Source organism: Salvelinus sp. IW2-2015, unplaced genomic scaffold (assembly GCF_002910315.2).
Source record: "Salvelinus sp. IW2-2015 unplaced genomic scaffold, ASM291031v2 Un_scaffold4494, whole genome shotgun sequence".
In the NCBI taxonomy this organism is placed as follows: Eukaryota; Metazoa; Chordata; class Actinopteri; order Salmoniformes; family Salmonidae; genus Salvelinus; species Salvelinus sp. IW2-2015.
Window position 1 is genome coordinate 4,460 of NW_019945764.1, and position 14,436 is coordinate 18,895.

Consider the following 14,436-nt stretch of genomic DNA (forward strand, 5'->3'; position numbering starts at 1 on the left):
TATTATAATAACATTCATGCTGAGTTTATTGGCTGGATAGAATGACAATTTTACCACATTCAAAATCACCAGTATGAAAATCACCGCAAAATATTATAGATTTTTCAGATCACATTTTTTTTAATCCCTTGCAGGACAAAAAAGTATTTATCACTATGTTCTTTGCAGAACTGTGCAAATTGATAAGATACAAAACATGTCTAAAGTAACAAGTTATCTATTGCTACAACCACTAGAAGTAGGCCTTCAAATATTTCTCAGAACTACAAGTCATGAGACATGGTTGTGTTCATTAGTGCACCACCGTTTCCAAACGGAAAAGGACAACAAGGGCTACTTATTGGACAGTGCTGGTAGATTCCTCTGTTTCAGTCTGTTTCCCCCCCCCCCCCCCCCATTTGGTGCCTAATGAATACAACCCAGGTATGCAACTGATGAAACATAATACCATAAGAACAATTAATTATTAAACGATAGACTGATAAACATATAGCTCACCAACTTTTACATAAATTTCAAACAGCTTTTGAAAAACACACCCACGCTTCACACACTCATCCACAAGTCTTCTATCATCTAACTKTCATTGGTATAAAATTCACATCAAACAGAATTAAGTCAGGATATGCACTCACATTTGTCTGGTTACACATGAACACCTAAATGCTAGCCTGGACCCAGATCCATTTCTGCTGTCTTGYCAACTATGATGGTCATTCATATTGGAGCTGGCAAGACAGCAYAAACAGATCTGGGACCATGCTAACTAAATGCACTAATGGTGTATAATTAGTCAGGTAGCCCATTGTAGTTTAKGAAGACATACATTTCTGCAAGTGRTCAGTGCAATACCTTTCAATATTATTTATCAAAGTGCCATCAAATAATAAACACCTTATAATACATCTTCCTGAGAATCWAAATAAATACTTAAGATGTGGCTTTCCCTGGATGTATAATACAGCCCGCACCTGGGTTCAAATACTAGGTGAAATTATTACAAATACTTCTAGCAGTGCTTGATCAAGCTTGCCTGGCTTAATGGAAGCAATAGAATAGATCCAAAACTATATTACATTACAAAGCAAACGCAGAAAAGTATTTGAAAAAAAAAATTATAATAATAAATCAAATACTATTTGAACCCAGGTCTACAAAAGAGAGGTTGGGCACATAAAGTGCTTTAGTCAACAACAAAAAACGTATGAGGTTAGAATGAGGAGCCCAGTTTCAAGTGTTTAGTTATTACAGTATAATCTTGTATAAAAATAAGTATAAAAATTGTCTACGTTCCAAATGACACCCTATTGCCTATATAGGGCCCTGGTCGAAAGTAGTGCACTATATAAGAAATAGGGTGCCATATGCACTCAAACAGCTCATCTTCTAAAGATTGATGTATAATATTTACAATGTTTCCCAAAATTGTTCTTTTGGTAATTTATGGAAAAATCCAAAGTAGCCTTTTCACACATTCTCCCACTGACATCAATGCATGACTTTTTGACTGAAAATCAGACTTAAATGGAAGTAATTTCATCAGTCTGAATGAATCTCCTCTTCTTCCTCCTCCTCTTCTTCCTCCTCCTCCTCGTCTTCCTGCCCTTCGGGACTGTAAAGTTCGTCTGCTGACTCACTCTGGTCGTGTACAGCCTCCTCTTCCTCACTCCTCATCTCCTCCTCAGCTTCTTCTTGCTCATCTCSATCACTGCTGTCGTCACCATCTTCATCCTCCTCCTCCTCCTCTCCTCCGCTGTCCTCCTCTTCCCGGACTACGGGACCTGGTAGAAGACAAAACTGTTAAAGGTAGAATCCACATTTGGTGAAACTGTGCCACTGTTCGCCTCAGCGCCTCTTGTTATTGGTTTTGTTGATGAAACAGAGGAGAGGAGCGTCCGACAGTGTTGTTGAAGACATGTTGCAGTACATATTCTGCTGTTCTATCATGCATGCAATSAAGTCTGAGGAGAAAAGTGTTTGTGGTTTCAAGTACAATCTTTAGGTTGGTTTATTTGTCAAACGCACAAAAAAAGACAACTAAAAGACAAACAGTTCAGATTTTAAAAAACAAGGTAAAAATAAATGTACATGTGAACCTGGAAACCCAAAGGGCATTTGTAAAACCCAAGCAAAAATACAATTGAAGTTAAAATGATTCAACACACTCTAGTTCCCTCTACCCTTTCTCACACACACCAGTCTGTTACTTACAGAGCTCGTTGATGAGGTGAGAGACGTGAGAGTGTACTTCAGTGAGGAAGTCTTCCTGTTTAGCCTCCATGGACTCGGCCAGGCCGTCTGAGTCCACGCAAGCGCATTCTGGGTGGAACAGAGGCTTCTTCAACTGCCTGCAGAAACTGGGACAAACACACACAAACACACTCGCATTAGCAATGGCACATCACCCATAGACAGGTGGAGAGAGAAAGACACACATTACAAATGAAATGTCACCCATAGACATAGCTCACTCACACACACACACACACACACGCACAAACACACTGCAAATGGATTGCCAAACACCCAGACAGTTGGAGCACACACACACACACACACACACACACACACACACACACACAACCCACTTACTTTTTGCTTGATGACTTGTACGCCTAAACAGCAAATCAGAGAAGCAAAGAATAACATCATTCATTATTTTTATTTTTGGGGGGGGGGGGGGGTAGATCAGCTTTACTATTGCAGGATTGTTTTTGTTTTTTTTTGTCTGGCTTCCATCAATGTAATTTTCTGCATCTTTTCCAATCCCCATCAAAAAAATAATAACATTTAGTTAATGAAAATAAAACAATAAAGCTACTTAGGAACAGCAGGACGGTTTTAAAAAGAATGTTAAAGGCACATCCATTTGTCCATGTATATCAATTAATCCGCACACTGACCTCCAGGAAGCGGAAGGGGTCGTTCTCCTGGGCGAGGGTCTGGATGCCACTGTGGACATCCTGCAGACGGGACTGGTCCTGGACCGCCTTGGCTATGTTCCGCTGGATGCTGGGGCCACACTCGACCCCGTGGGAGCAGGAACAGTCCCTGAGGGAGGTGAGGAAGCCCTCCAGGTGGACCTGTAACACCTCCCCCAAGGCTGTGACCCGCTGGTCTGAGTCCTCCAGGAACCTCTGCACAGAGAGAGGGAGAGGGTTAAGAGGTAGGTGTGTGTTTAACCAAAAACTAACTAATCAGTGATCAAAAGTTGACTCATCTTCAGACATGAAATATATATATTTTTTAATACAACAAATTAAAAAATATATACAGCTCTGTAAACAATACAAATACATGACATCTTACATTATGGAAAGGAGTGCTGATCAAGGATCAGGTGCGAACACCTGTCCATAATCATGTTCATTACAATCTTAAATGCAAAACTGATCCTAGATAGGGCTGTTACGGTGAGCATATTACCGCCACACGGGTGGTCACAAGTCATGATGGCAGTCAAATTCCATGTGACAGTTTAGTCACTGTAATTAGGCTTCTCCAAACTCTGTTGTTGCTGATGMTCATTAGTAGCCTACRAAACTTGCCAACTGCCTGAACTGCCTGAAAATGAACCACGTGAAAAGCGTCCTCCATTRGCTATTTAAGAGCATAGATGACATGTATTTTTTCCCGCTGACCCTGTTTCGAGACAGGTGCATGATAATGGTCCATTCTAAATCAAAACTAATTTCACACTTATATGATTTAGTATATGTAAATCATATACTAAATCATTAGTATACATTTTTTGGGGGGGCATTACGGCCACACAAAGAGGATGCGGCCGGGAAATTCGGGGCATTATCAAGTGCTTGTTAAATTGTGAATGAGAGACTGATTAAGTGTGTACAGCCTGAGCAATAAACAAAGCAGAGCTCATGCCTTTGATGCGACTTAGAATGTATTAAAAATCAAAACATATAGCCCAATGTTTGTAGAACAACTAAAGTTGCATAAATAARTCTAAATGAAGCATATAGGAGGAACGGTTTCTTTGTTAACCGCTCAACACAGAATAGCCCCATGTGCGCACTCCTATTTTATTCAGCWATGTTCAACTGTATTTTTCACACTATAAAATAATGCCACGGAATTCTAAACAAATCTTGTCTGCTAAATGAACTAGTGTAGCCCACAGCCATATGGCATAGCCAGATCACGGCCTAACATAAAGACAACTCAGATTATGCTCTTCTGTTCTTCTGAAATAGACTTCATTTTCTTCATATCATTTTTCTTTAGACTAAAATAAATAATGTATTTATTGTGATGGTGTAGGCTATATTAACTTTTTATGTAGATGTTCCAAAGTTCTGCATCATTGGCTTATAGGCTATGCGTGGAAGCCAAGAGATGGGAAATGTGTTTATGTTAATTAACGGTCAATTAKCGTGAGACCGGCAGTTATTTGTGTGACAATCACCGGCTGCCCTCATTCTAGATCAGCAATATCACCTTGTTCAGTCGTTCTTGTTCRTTCTGCTCCTGGAGATTTTTCTCTGCTTTGTTCAGCTTCCTGTCCACCTTCTGTAGCTGGTTCTCCAGAGAGCCCTGAGAACAGAGAGGGAGAGTGGGAGTTTGGGAGAAAGGGAGCAAAACAGAGGGAGAGAAAGAGGGAGAGAGTGGGTTTGAGGGAGGGAAGAGAGATTACATTCACTATGACAACAAGACTATAGTGAGGGTAAATGGTGAACTCAACTGGAAATGTCTCCCTTTTTCACATTGGTTCAGACAAGTCACTTCAGGAAGCAGCTTGAACAATTCATTCAAACAGTGAGATCACATCATGTTTTGTCTCAGTCCCGAATGGCACCCTATTCCCGTTATAGTGCATTACTTTTGACCAGAGCCCTATGGGATCTCTCTCTTCCCACTATTTAGGTTATAGGGTGACATTTGGGACTCACTCATTGTCTSTCATTCGCTCAACCATGTCAGACAACAGCAGTGACAATGACATTCACCTGTGTTCTAGACTCATCAATTGCCATTCTGTGGAGGCCTCGTCTAGAGTATAGAGGTGTGTTCTTTGTGTGTGTACCTTTTGTTTGATCGAAAGTGATAGGGAGTACATACTTCTTGTGTGCGAYRGTGTTCTAAGTGAGGGTCTTTCATTTTTAGAGTGCTTCATTTAGTCCTGTACATCCCCCTCCTGACCAGTAGACCAACAAACAGAGACCTCTTAACTCTACCACTCTTCCATAACGATATGTAACCTAAACCAGGGGTGCAATTTTGGTTTTAGAAGTGGGGGTATCCAGTCAGATAAACACTCCAACACGCTCAGAGGTGTCCACATGGTCCTAAAGCACACATTTGCCAAGGACAAAAATGCAATTTCAGAATGTGTGGGGTGGGGGCATGTCACCCCTGTCCCCAGTGAAAGTTGTGCCCGTGACTTAAACACACAGTGATTAACCTATTCACTGTTTTATAGGTTTTATAACTTTAGAGCTGTTTACCTTCAGATCCTTCATAGTGTTCTTCAGGGTCTTGATGGTGTGTCCGGCGTGGCTCCCCTCGATGGTACAGGCGTTGCAGACACACACCCGGTCGTCCATGCAGTAGTAGCGGTACATCTCATCGTGTTCGGGACACTTCCTCTTCCTCAGGTCCCCCAGGGGTTCAGTCAGGGGGTGCTCCCTAAACGCAGGCAGCTCCAGGTGGGGCTTCACGTGCTCCTGAAATGGACAAAATGAAGAAAAAGTTCATGTTTGTCTTGACTTACCTGCTGATTGAAAATGTAAAATAAAACAAAGCTTTAAAAAATAAAAATAAATAAAAAGACAGTGTTATGCACATCCAACACTTGAATGTGTTGAGAATACTGGTGCTGTGCAAAAAGAGTGCTTAGATAACGGAATAAGAATATTGGAATATTTCTGCTCCATAGTGCTTTACCATGGGTGCATTTGGAATTATGGATGCTAAAATTATGGATGCCTCTCAGATCTTTACCTGACACATGGACACCTCGCATTTCAGACACGTCTTGACCGCTACCTCTACCACCACTCCAGCCCCAGGTTCCCCTTTCCCRGCCTCYCTAGTGTCCCCTGGAGAGCAGTAGTCACACGGCACGGACACGGGGGTCTRGGCTMTTGTCGGGCTGCCGTCTGGTTGTTGTTGTCTTGACGATACTGCCTGGACATCATAGAGAAAGGAAGAGGAAGAGAGGTAGCGTGTTTGTTGGGTGGGGCCTATAGGCTATMAATCAGTAGAGCAGGCTATTGTAGAGATGAATACTCCTTAAACTAAGGTCATCAGAGTGATAGGCCTTAAAATTCATATAAACTTTTCTTTGGTGCTTTTAGCTACCGCTCCACAGCTAATGTGACCAGGGGCCGTGTGTATCAAGCATCTCAGAGTAGGAGTGCTGATCTAGGATCAGGGCCCTCCTGTCCATGTAAKAGGCTAAACTTATCCTAAATCAATACTCCTCCACTGAGACACTTCATGAATACAGCCCCCAGACAGCACATACCCGTCCCCTGCAGCGGAAGTCGTCTGCGATGTTGGCGAGCTTAAAGTTCTTCTGGGAGGCCGTGGAGCAGCGGTGGCTCTCTCGGCACTCGGGGCAACGGAAGCGGCCTCGCTCCGCTTGGCGTTTGAGCCGGCGGACGCACAGCAGGCAGAAGTTGTGGCCGCAGGGCAGCAGGTGGGGGTCCCTGAACAGGTCCAAGCACACGGGACAGGTGAGCTCGTCTTCTAGAAGAGTGGACTGGTCCATAGAGGTAGCCATGATGGGAAGGGGAGAGCTGATGATGGGAAGGGGAAAGCTGATGTTGTGGGGGGGGAGTTCCAAGGTATGTGTGGTTTGGTCGCAGTAGCTGTAGAGTAGTAGACACACAAAACATTTGAGATTAGATGTTAAAGATCTAAAAGTATTATACACTGAGCATACAAAACATTAGGACCACCTGCTCTTTCCATGACAGTGACCAGGTGAATCCAGCTGAAAGCTATGATCCCTTATTGATGCCACTTGTTAAATTCACTTCAAATCAGTGTACAGTAGATGAAGGGGAGGCCTTGAGACAGTTGAGACATGGATTATGTATGTGTGCCATTCAGAGTGTGAACGGGCAAGATAAAATATTGAGGCTGTTCTGAGGACAAAAGGGGGGGGGTGCATAGCAGTATTAGGAATGTTTTGTACACTGTGAATAATATCATAATAATATGAATAATAAAAAATGTCTACACTATCTTGACTCATAGACCAACAATTTGCAACAAACGTATATCAAAATGTAAAATAGGCATTCTATTGCCCCTTTTCCTTCTTGTGATATGCAGAGTAGTAAAACAATGACAAACCTAAAAGCCCAAATAATAACGTGATCATCTAAGAAGTAACCAATGTGGCAGTTTAAAACAAAACTAGTTTTAAACTTTTCACTTCCCCTTTCCTATCAACAATGTTGATGTTGGACCAGCTCTGAACTTGCTGACCTAAACCTAAAGTTCAAAAGGTAATGTGTGGCCATAGTTGCATGACTGCTAATAGGCCAATTTAAATTGCAATAGTAGCCTCATAAATCACCAGTGGTGGAAAAAGGTACCAAATTGTCATTCTTGAGTAAAAGTAAAGATACCTTATTAGAAAATGACTCATAAAAGTGAAAGTCACCCAGTAAAATATTACTTGAGTAAAAGTCTAAAAGTATTTGATTTTAAATATGCTTAAGTATCAAAATTAAATGTAATTGCTAAAACATACTTAAGTATCAAAGGTAAAAGTATTCCTTATATTAAGCAAACATTTATAGATAGCCAGGGGCACCTCCGCCACACCCAGATCAGAGGCAGTAGGGATGACCAGTGATGTTCTCTTGATAAGTGTGAATTAGACAATTTTCCGGTCCTGCTAAGCATTCAAATGTAAGGAGTACTTTTGGATGTCAGGGAAAATGTATCGAATATTTTCTTTAGGAATGTAATGAAGTAAAAGTAGTCAAAAATATAAATAGTAAAGTACAAATACCCCCCCCCAAAAAAATCTGTATTTTTACACCACTGTAAATCACCATAACCAATATATATATATATATATATCTTTTTCAAAACACTGCAAAAATAGCCGTGGGTTTAGGGTATGTGTTGTATGCAAGTGCAATGCTTCTAAATAACCGTAGTTGAATTGAAACGTATTTATATTTTAAATAGATTACGCTGACCTACATGGGTGGCATGTTCCAGTTTAGAGGGCTGAGAATCGAATTAATTAACTAGCTGCTCTAGTTTAGAAGGTGGGATAAGGTCATGGCTAGACGGGATCCATCTTTTGTCAAATTTAATTCAAAAGTAAATTTTGTGCATTTCAGCTAACACCAACCCTTTTCCTAACCTTAACATAATTATACTAACCTGCTGCGTAAATTATTCTAACCTGCTATGAAATGTAAAGCCTGACGTTGACTTTACAAAAGCTGGATCCCTTCTAGCCAAGTCCGTGGCATAATAGCAGCCCGAGCGCACCTTGTGGAGCTAACTAGCTACAGTTGACAACTAACGGTAACTTATTTACAAACATTGGTCCCTTACCTAGATCTCAGAAGACACCGTATTTTACAACTTCTCTCTGGTTCTTGGTCAGCGAAATCTCAGGCGAACACGATTCAGGCACTTACAATTGTTGTTTGACCATTCATGCCGGGGAACGGCAGGTGGGCTCAATCCGTAACCTCGTGACACCTGGGATGACGTCAAAGAAATGCGCGCGCAGAATTTCTTCCCAGTTGTAATCCAAACTCCACTAGCTGGTCAGTTATGGAGGAACGCGAAGACTTCGTGAACATTTTTAAAACACAGGTTAAGATGGTTTTGGATATTCTGTTAAATGTCGCCGTATCGGAGATAACACATATTTTCCAAGGCACTTCGGGTAACGCTACTATCCAGAATACAGTATTACCCGTTGCTCTTTGTGCCGGAGACCACGCCATAGAGACCGTGCAGGCATGCAGACTGAAGAATGCATTGGAGATGGCAATATGCACATACACACGGGAAACCACTGAAGTGACACCACGTGGTGAGTAACTTTAACATAAGTTATTTTAAAGTAGGCCTAATGTAACATTGTCAGGAAGTCTCAGCGTTAGTTGAATTAATGGGCTGTAGAATAAGGCTGCACGTGGTACAGACCAGACGTCTTTTTGTGTGTTTTACAAACGGTAGGCTTAACCAGTGTTGCCAATTTAGCGACTTTGTCGCTATATTTAGCGAGTATTTAGATCCCTCTAGCGACAAATGTTCAAAAATACAAAAAAATGTAAAAAATAAGTTCATGTTTTACTGTGACTTGTTGTAGGCTCCTAAGTGGACCATAAGGTTAAAAATAAATTAAGAAAAATAAAATAAAAAAAACGAAGTAACTCTGGCAGTCTCTCTTTTGGGTCACTTTTGCCGGTCCCAAGCCCAGATAAAGGAGGGTTGGAATTGTGACATAGTAGTTCTAAACATATTTAGGGTGTTTTTTACTCACTTTTTCTCTCTCCTACAGTGTCCATCACAATTACTTGCACATGGCCGATTATGCAAATTAGGTGATGCCGTCATTTATCTACTGTCCTTACTGGGGAGTTGGCAACACTGGGCTTAACACATAGATGGGCGTTCATAAAATGCAATTTGAAGTAACACTTTGACGCACTTGACTTTTTTTATGGTGCAGTCTGGACCGGCCTTAATTTCTGGGCAGGTCCAGACCAAATCTGAACCAATCATAGACGACTGTTTTATTCAGATTGTGTCCTGTGTGGACCAGCCTTGATTTGGCCCTAACATAGTATTTTCAACTTTCATTAAGAACCAAAAATGACCCTGATTGCAACATCCTGGAAAATGCCACTCAGAACCTACATTTAACATAACGTCAATGTCTGGGGATTATGTTTTTTAAGTGTCTTTTCAACGTAATTTTGCTTACTGGGACTATGCTAGTTTAGCATTTTTGGGGGTCTCAGCTAGGGCTGCAGAACAGCAAGGACTGGCCCTGCAGCTACAACAGGTGTTACATCTCTAGCTAGTTCGAACTTCTGTTCCCTTTGTATTCCAGTATGTAGACTAATTATTTGTTGCCTCCTTAGTATTCCAGGCCTTTCCTTAACGGAAAAGTAAGTTTATTTGTCATTTTTTTGTTCTCTCTGTGTGTGTGTGTGGTTCATCTTCTGTTGTGTTGACCCTAGCAACTCAACATGATGGTGGTGAGGCCCCCAGTGGCTCTGTTGCTATGCCAAGGCGTGATGATGGTGAAGACATGCACATTAATCTTAAATATGAGGTGAGATGGTTAAAATAAAAGATGGAATGAATAAAACGAACAGCGTCATTGACGTGAATGGGGAATCCGTTCTGCACATTCTAGTTCTGTGGTTAGAATGCTCTGGGTTGTGTGTGTGTGAAACACAGCCACTCTTTTAGTGGACCATTTGACTTAAAGGCCCCTGTAATGTTCAGTGTCAGTTTTGTTTCCTTCTGTAGCAGTATCTAAATGCTAATGTAGGTAAACAGTATATCCATTGTTATGCCTGTAGAGATTGGACATGGACTGGGAGGTGGTGAAGGTTGGTGTCTTTGAGGAGGGTGACAGTATTGGGAACAGCATGCACAGTAAGTGGACCAGATAAGTGGATTGCTTTGGGGTTTTAGGCTGGGTAACCGTAAAGCACTTTGTGACAACTGCTGATGTAAAAAGGGCTTTATAAAATTGAATTTGAGTTATTGAAATGATGTGGAGTAGTGGATGGAAAGAGAATTTAAGTCATGCCTTTATTGTCCCAGTAGTAGAGATACATAAAGATGATGGTCCGTCCTCATGCACTTACCACAAACGACTCGTTTGGCTAAGTTTGCCGTAGTGTACATCACACTCCTTATAATTTATTTGTATGTTCATTAGCACCGTATACATGATCCCAATTTCTATCTTGAGTTTTTTTCCTAATTGCCGCAAAGGTAGATTATTCAGATATTTATTGAACCATGTCACGCAACGTAGTTTACCAACTCAGTGGATCGTGCTAAAACGATGACGACATATCTGAGTTTTTCCATCTTCATGCATGTTCGCCACTGGGACATCCGTAGTGCAGTCAGGGTGAAACAACAATCATCTACAGTGCATTCGGAAAGGATTCAGACCCCTTGACTTTTTCCACATTTTGTTACGTTACAGCCTTATTCTAAAATGTATTAAATTAATATTTTCCCTCAATCTATTTCTCATAAATGAAAAACATTATTTACATAAGTATTCAGACCCTTTGCTATGAGACTTGAAATTGCGCTCCGGTGCATCCTGTTTCCATTGATCATCCTTGAGCTGTTTCTACAACTCGATCGGAGTCCACCTGTGGTAAATTCAATTGACTGGACATGATTTGGAAAGGCACACACCTGTCTATATAAGGTCCCACAGTTGACATTGCATGTCAGAGCAAAAACCAAGCCATGAGGTCGAAGGAATTGTCCGTAGTGCTCCGAGACAGGATTGTGCTGAGGCACCGATCTGGGGAAGGGTGCCCAGGAAAACAGTGGCCTCCACCATTTTTAAATGGAAGAAGTTTGGAACCACCAAGACTATTCCTAGAGCTGGCCAATCGGGGGGGGGGGGGGGTCTTGACCAAGAACCTGATGGTCACTCTGACAGAGCTCCAGAGTTCCTCTGTGGAGATGGGAGAACCTTCCAGAAGGACAACAACCTCTGCACCACTCCACCAATCAGTCTTTTATGGTAGTGGCCAGACTGACGCCACTCCTCAGTAAAAGGCATATGACAGCCTGCTTGGAGTTTGCCAAAAGGCACCTACAGGACTGTCAGACCATGAGACAAGATTCTCTGGTCTGATGAAGCCAAGATTGAATTATTTTTCCTGAATGACAAGCAGTACGTCTGGAGGAATCCTTGCACCATCCCTACGGCGAGGCTTCGGTGGTGGCAGCATCATGCTTTTTTTTGTGGCAGAGACTGGGAGACTAGCCAGGTTCAAGGGAAAGATGAATGGAGCAAAGTACAGAGATCCTTGATGAATCTGCTCCAGAGCGCTAAGGACTTCAGACTGGGGCAAAAGTTCACCTTCCAACAGGACAATGACCCTAACCACACAGCCAAGACAAAGCAGGAGTGGCTTCGGGACATATCTCTGAATATCCTTGAGTGGCACAGCCAGAGCCCGGACTTAAACCCAATTGAACATGTACTGCAAAGCACCCCATCCAACCTGTCAGAGCTTGAGAGACCTGCAGAGAAGAATGGGAGAAACTCCCTAAATACAGGTGTGCCAAGCTTGTAGCGTCATACTTATGTAAATGTAATCTTTTTTAATATAAATGTAATTCATCTTGAAATAAGGCTGTAACGTAACAAAATTTGGAAAAAGTCAAGGAGTCTGAATACTTTCTGAATGCACTGTATAGGCTTCTGTATCAAGTGCATTTGGAGGGCAATATTAGTGCTTTGTTTCTCACTGATATGAAAAAGATGAATGTTACGAGGCCAACAGTGTTTCTTTGTTTGTTCCAGAGAGTCAAGAGTATGAATGTCTTGTCTCTGAATTGGCGTTTGAACCATCGACATCCTCAGAGGTCTGGGACCCCCACTGCATACACACTGAAGACAGTGCTGCCACCACCACCACCCTGTCACTGTGTTCAAATGACAACGTATTGTTAAACTCCCCGACAGACAGACTGACTGAACAGGAGGCGCAGGTGGGTTCTTCCCAGGCCCCACATCCAGTGCCCCTTAAATGGCTTCTATTTCCTCTTCCTATCTCAGTCAGCCCAGTAAAAGAAGTGGAATTAGAAAGGGGAAAGCTAGTGGGGAAACTGGAGCCTGTTCCCATCGCCATCAGCACGCCGGTGGATTCGGAACAACAGCCAGCCTACACCCTTAGAACTATAGATACAGAACCCATGCTTAGAACACCTGTGGGACACCTGGAAACACTCACTGACTATGACATCACTGGTGCTGCTGTCAAAGAAGAGCCACTAGGAAGCTCTGGACAACTGGAACTCAAGGAGGAGATTGAGCTGGTCCGGCATACTGCACAACCAAGTACACAACGGTACAATGACATTATAGCAACAACACAACTAAGCACGCTACAAGAGCCCATTCTCACCCAAGGAAACCCCAATGTACACGTGGCCACACAAGCAAGCATTATATTAAACCCAGCAGCAAAGGAAGAGCAGCGAGACCGAGGAGGACCAGTGTTGAGCGGGACCAGAAGCAGAAAAGGCTGTGACACCACTTCCACAGCACTTCAACCCACCTCCATATCACCTCACCGCTCTCCCCTCACCCCCTCCACTCCACCACTACTACCCCATGACCTGGAGAAGCAGATGAGACGCTGTTCAGGTATTTACCCATGCTGTAACTCTCAATTCCTTGAATCGGATCTCCTCGCCTTCTCAACCTTATTGGAGGAGGAAGTCCAAGCCTCCTGACCTTTTTTTCCAATGAGTTTTGAGAAGGCGGTGAGGATGCAAGGAATTGAGAAAGAGCACTCCCTTCTCATTTGTGCAATATACACTGAGTATACCAAATGTTAGGAACACAATCCTAATATTGTTTTGCACCCCCTTTTGCCCTCAGAACAGCCTCAATTTGTTGGGGCATGGACTCTACAAGGCGTCGAAAGCGTTCCACAGGGATGCTGGCCCATGTTGACTCTTGTTTCCCACAGTTGTCAAATTGTCTGGATGTCCTTTTGATGGTGGACCATTCTTGATACACACAGGAAACTGAGCGTGAACGCTACTGTGTTTGCAGTTTTTGAAAAAGAAACAGAGCTGCACACTCTAGGAGACTAGATGCAATAATGTAATAACCAACGTTTCAACAGACAAGCGGTCTTCATCAGGGTATCATGACAAACACTGTGGGTCACTAGTTTATAAAGTGTCAAAGGACACACCGAGGTGTCTGTAATCATTGCCGGGTAGACTGACATTATTGGTTAATTCTCAGATATAAGAACATACAAAAACATGAATGGATATCATACGATCATAGATACAATTTGGCTACATAGGCCTACAAATATTAACAATGAATAGAAAAATCACAAGAATGGCTTCAGATCAAAGTCTACGTTGAGACCGAAGGGAGCAAGGGTCTTTAAATTAAAGATCCAGGCAGCCTCTTGTTTTAACAATAAATTGTCGAGGTCTCTCCCTCTCCTAGGGAGGGTAACAAGTTCAATGCCGTTATAACGTGGTGACGAAGTCGAATGTGATTCGCTTCTGAAAAGTGGGTAAGTCGTGTTTTTGCACCTTATGATGGTCTGAGATTCGTACTTTTATTTTGCACTTTGTTTTACACAACATTTTTACCACAAGGACAAGTTAAGAGATAAAATAAACAAATCGAAGTTTTTGTCATGTGCGCCTAATGCAACAGGTGTAGACCTTACA

The 14,436-nt window shown here is 42.3% G+C and overlaps 2 protein-coding genes across 4 annotated transcripts in view; one reads left to right on the forward strand and one right to left on the reverse strand.

The window, feature by feature from the left end:
* On the reverse strand, nt 1-9,691 carry LOC112077372 (E3 ubiquitin/ISG15 ligase TRIM25). Of its 2 annotated transcripts, none has more exons than XM_024143889.2 (9): nt 9,494-9,691; nt 6,488-6,833; nt 5,962-6,147; nt 5,466-5,684; nt 4,459-4,554; nt 2,904-3,137; nt 2,593-2,615; nt 2,212-2,357; nt 1-1,781 (listed from the first exon to the last, which is right to left on the reverse strand). In XM_024143889.2, exons 1-9 carry the CDS (start codon nt 9,565-9,567, stop codon nt 1,540-1,542), a joined length of 1,566 nt encoding a protein of 521 aa, XP_023999657.1. In that variant the 5' UTR covers nt 9,568-9,691; the 3' UTR covers nt 1-1,539. The 2 variants fall into 2 exon arrangements, with proteins under 2 accessions (XP_023999657.1, XP_023999658.1); XM_024143890.2 differs by lacking the exon at nt 9,494-9,691 and adding an exon at nt 8,551-8,697.
* Nucleotides 8,698-14,436, forward strand: part of LOC112077371 (uncharacterized) — a 20,437-nt gene continuing 14,698 nt past the window's right edge. The window contains exons 1-4 of one of the 2 annotated variants that reach the window (XM_024143888.2): nt 8,698-9,040; nt 10,197-10,291; nt 10,545-10,620; nt 12,533-13,378. In XM_024143888.2, coding sequence (XP_023999656.1) covers nt 8,776-9,040; nt 10,197-10,291; nt 10,545-10,620; nt 12,533-13,378 — 1,282 coding nt within the window. In that variant the 5' untranslated portion in view covers nt 8,698-8,775. The remainder of the gene's footprint in view (nt 9,041-10,196; nt 10,292-10,544; nt 10,621-12,532; nt 13,379-14,436) is intronic. The other variant, XM_024143887.2, reaches the window with a different exon arrangement.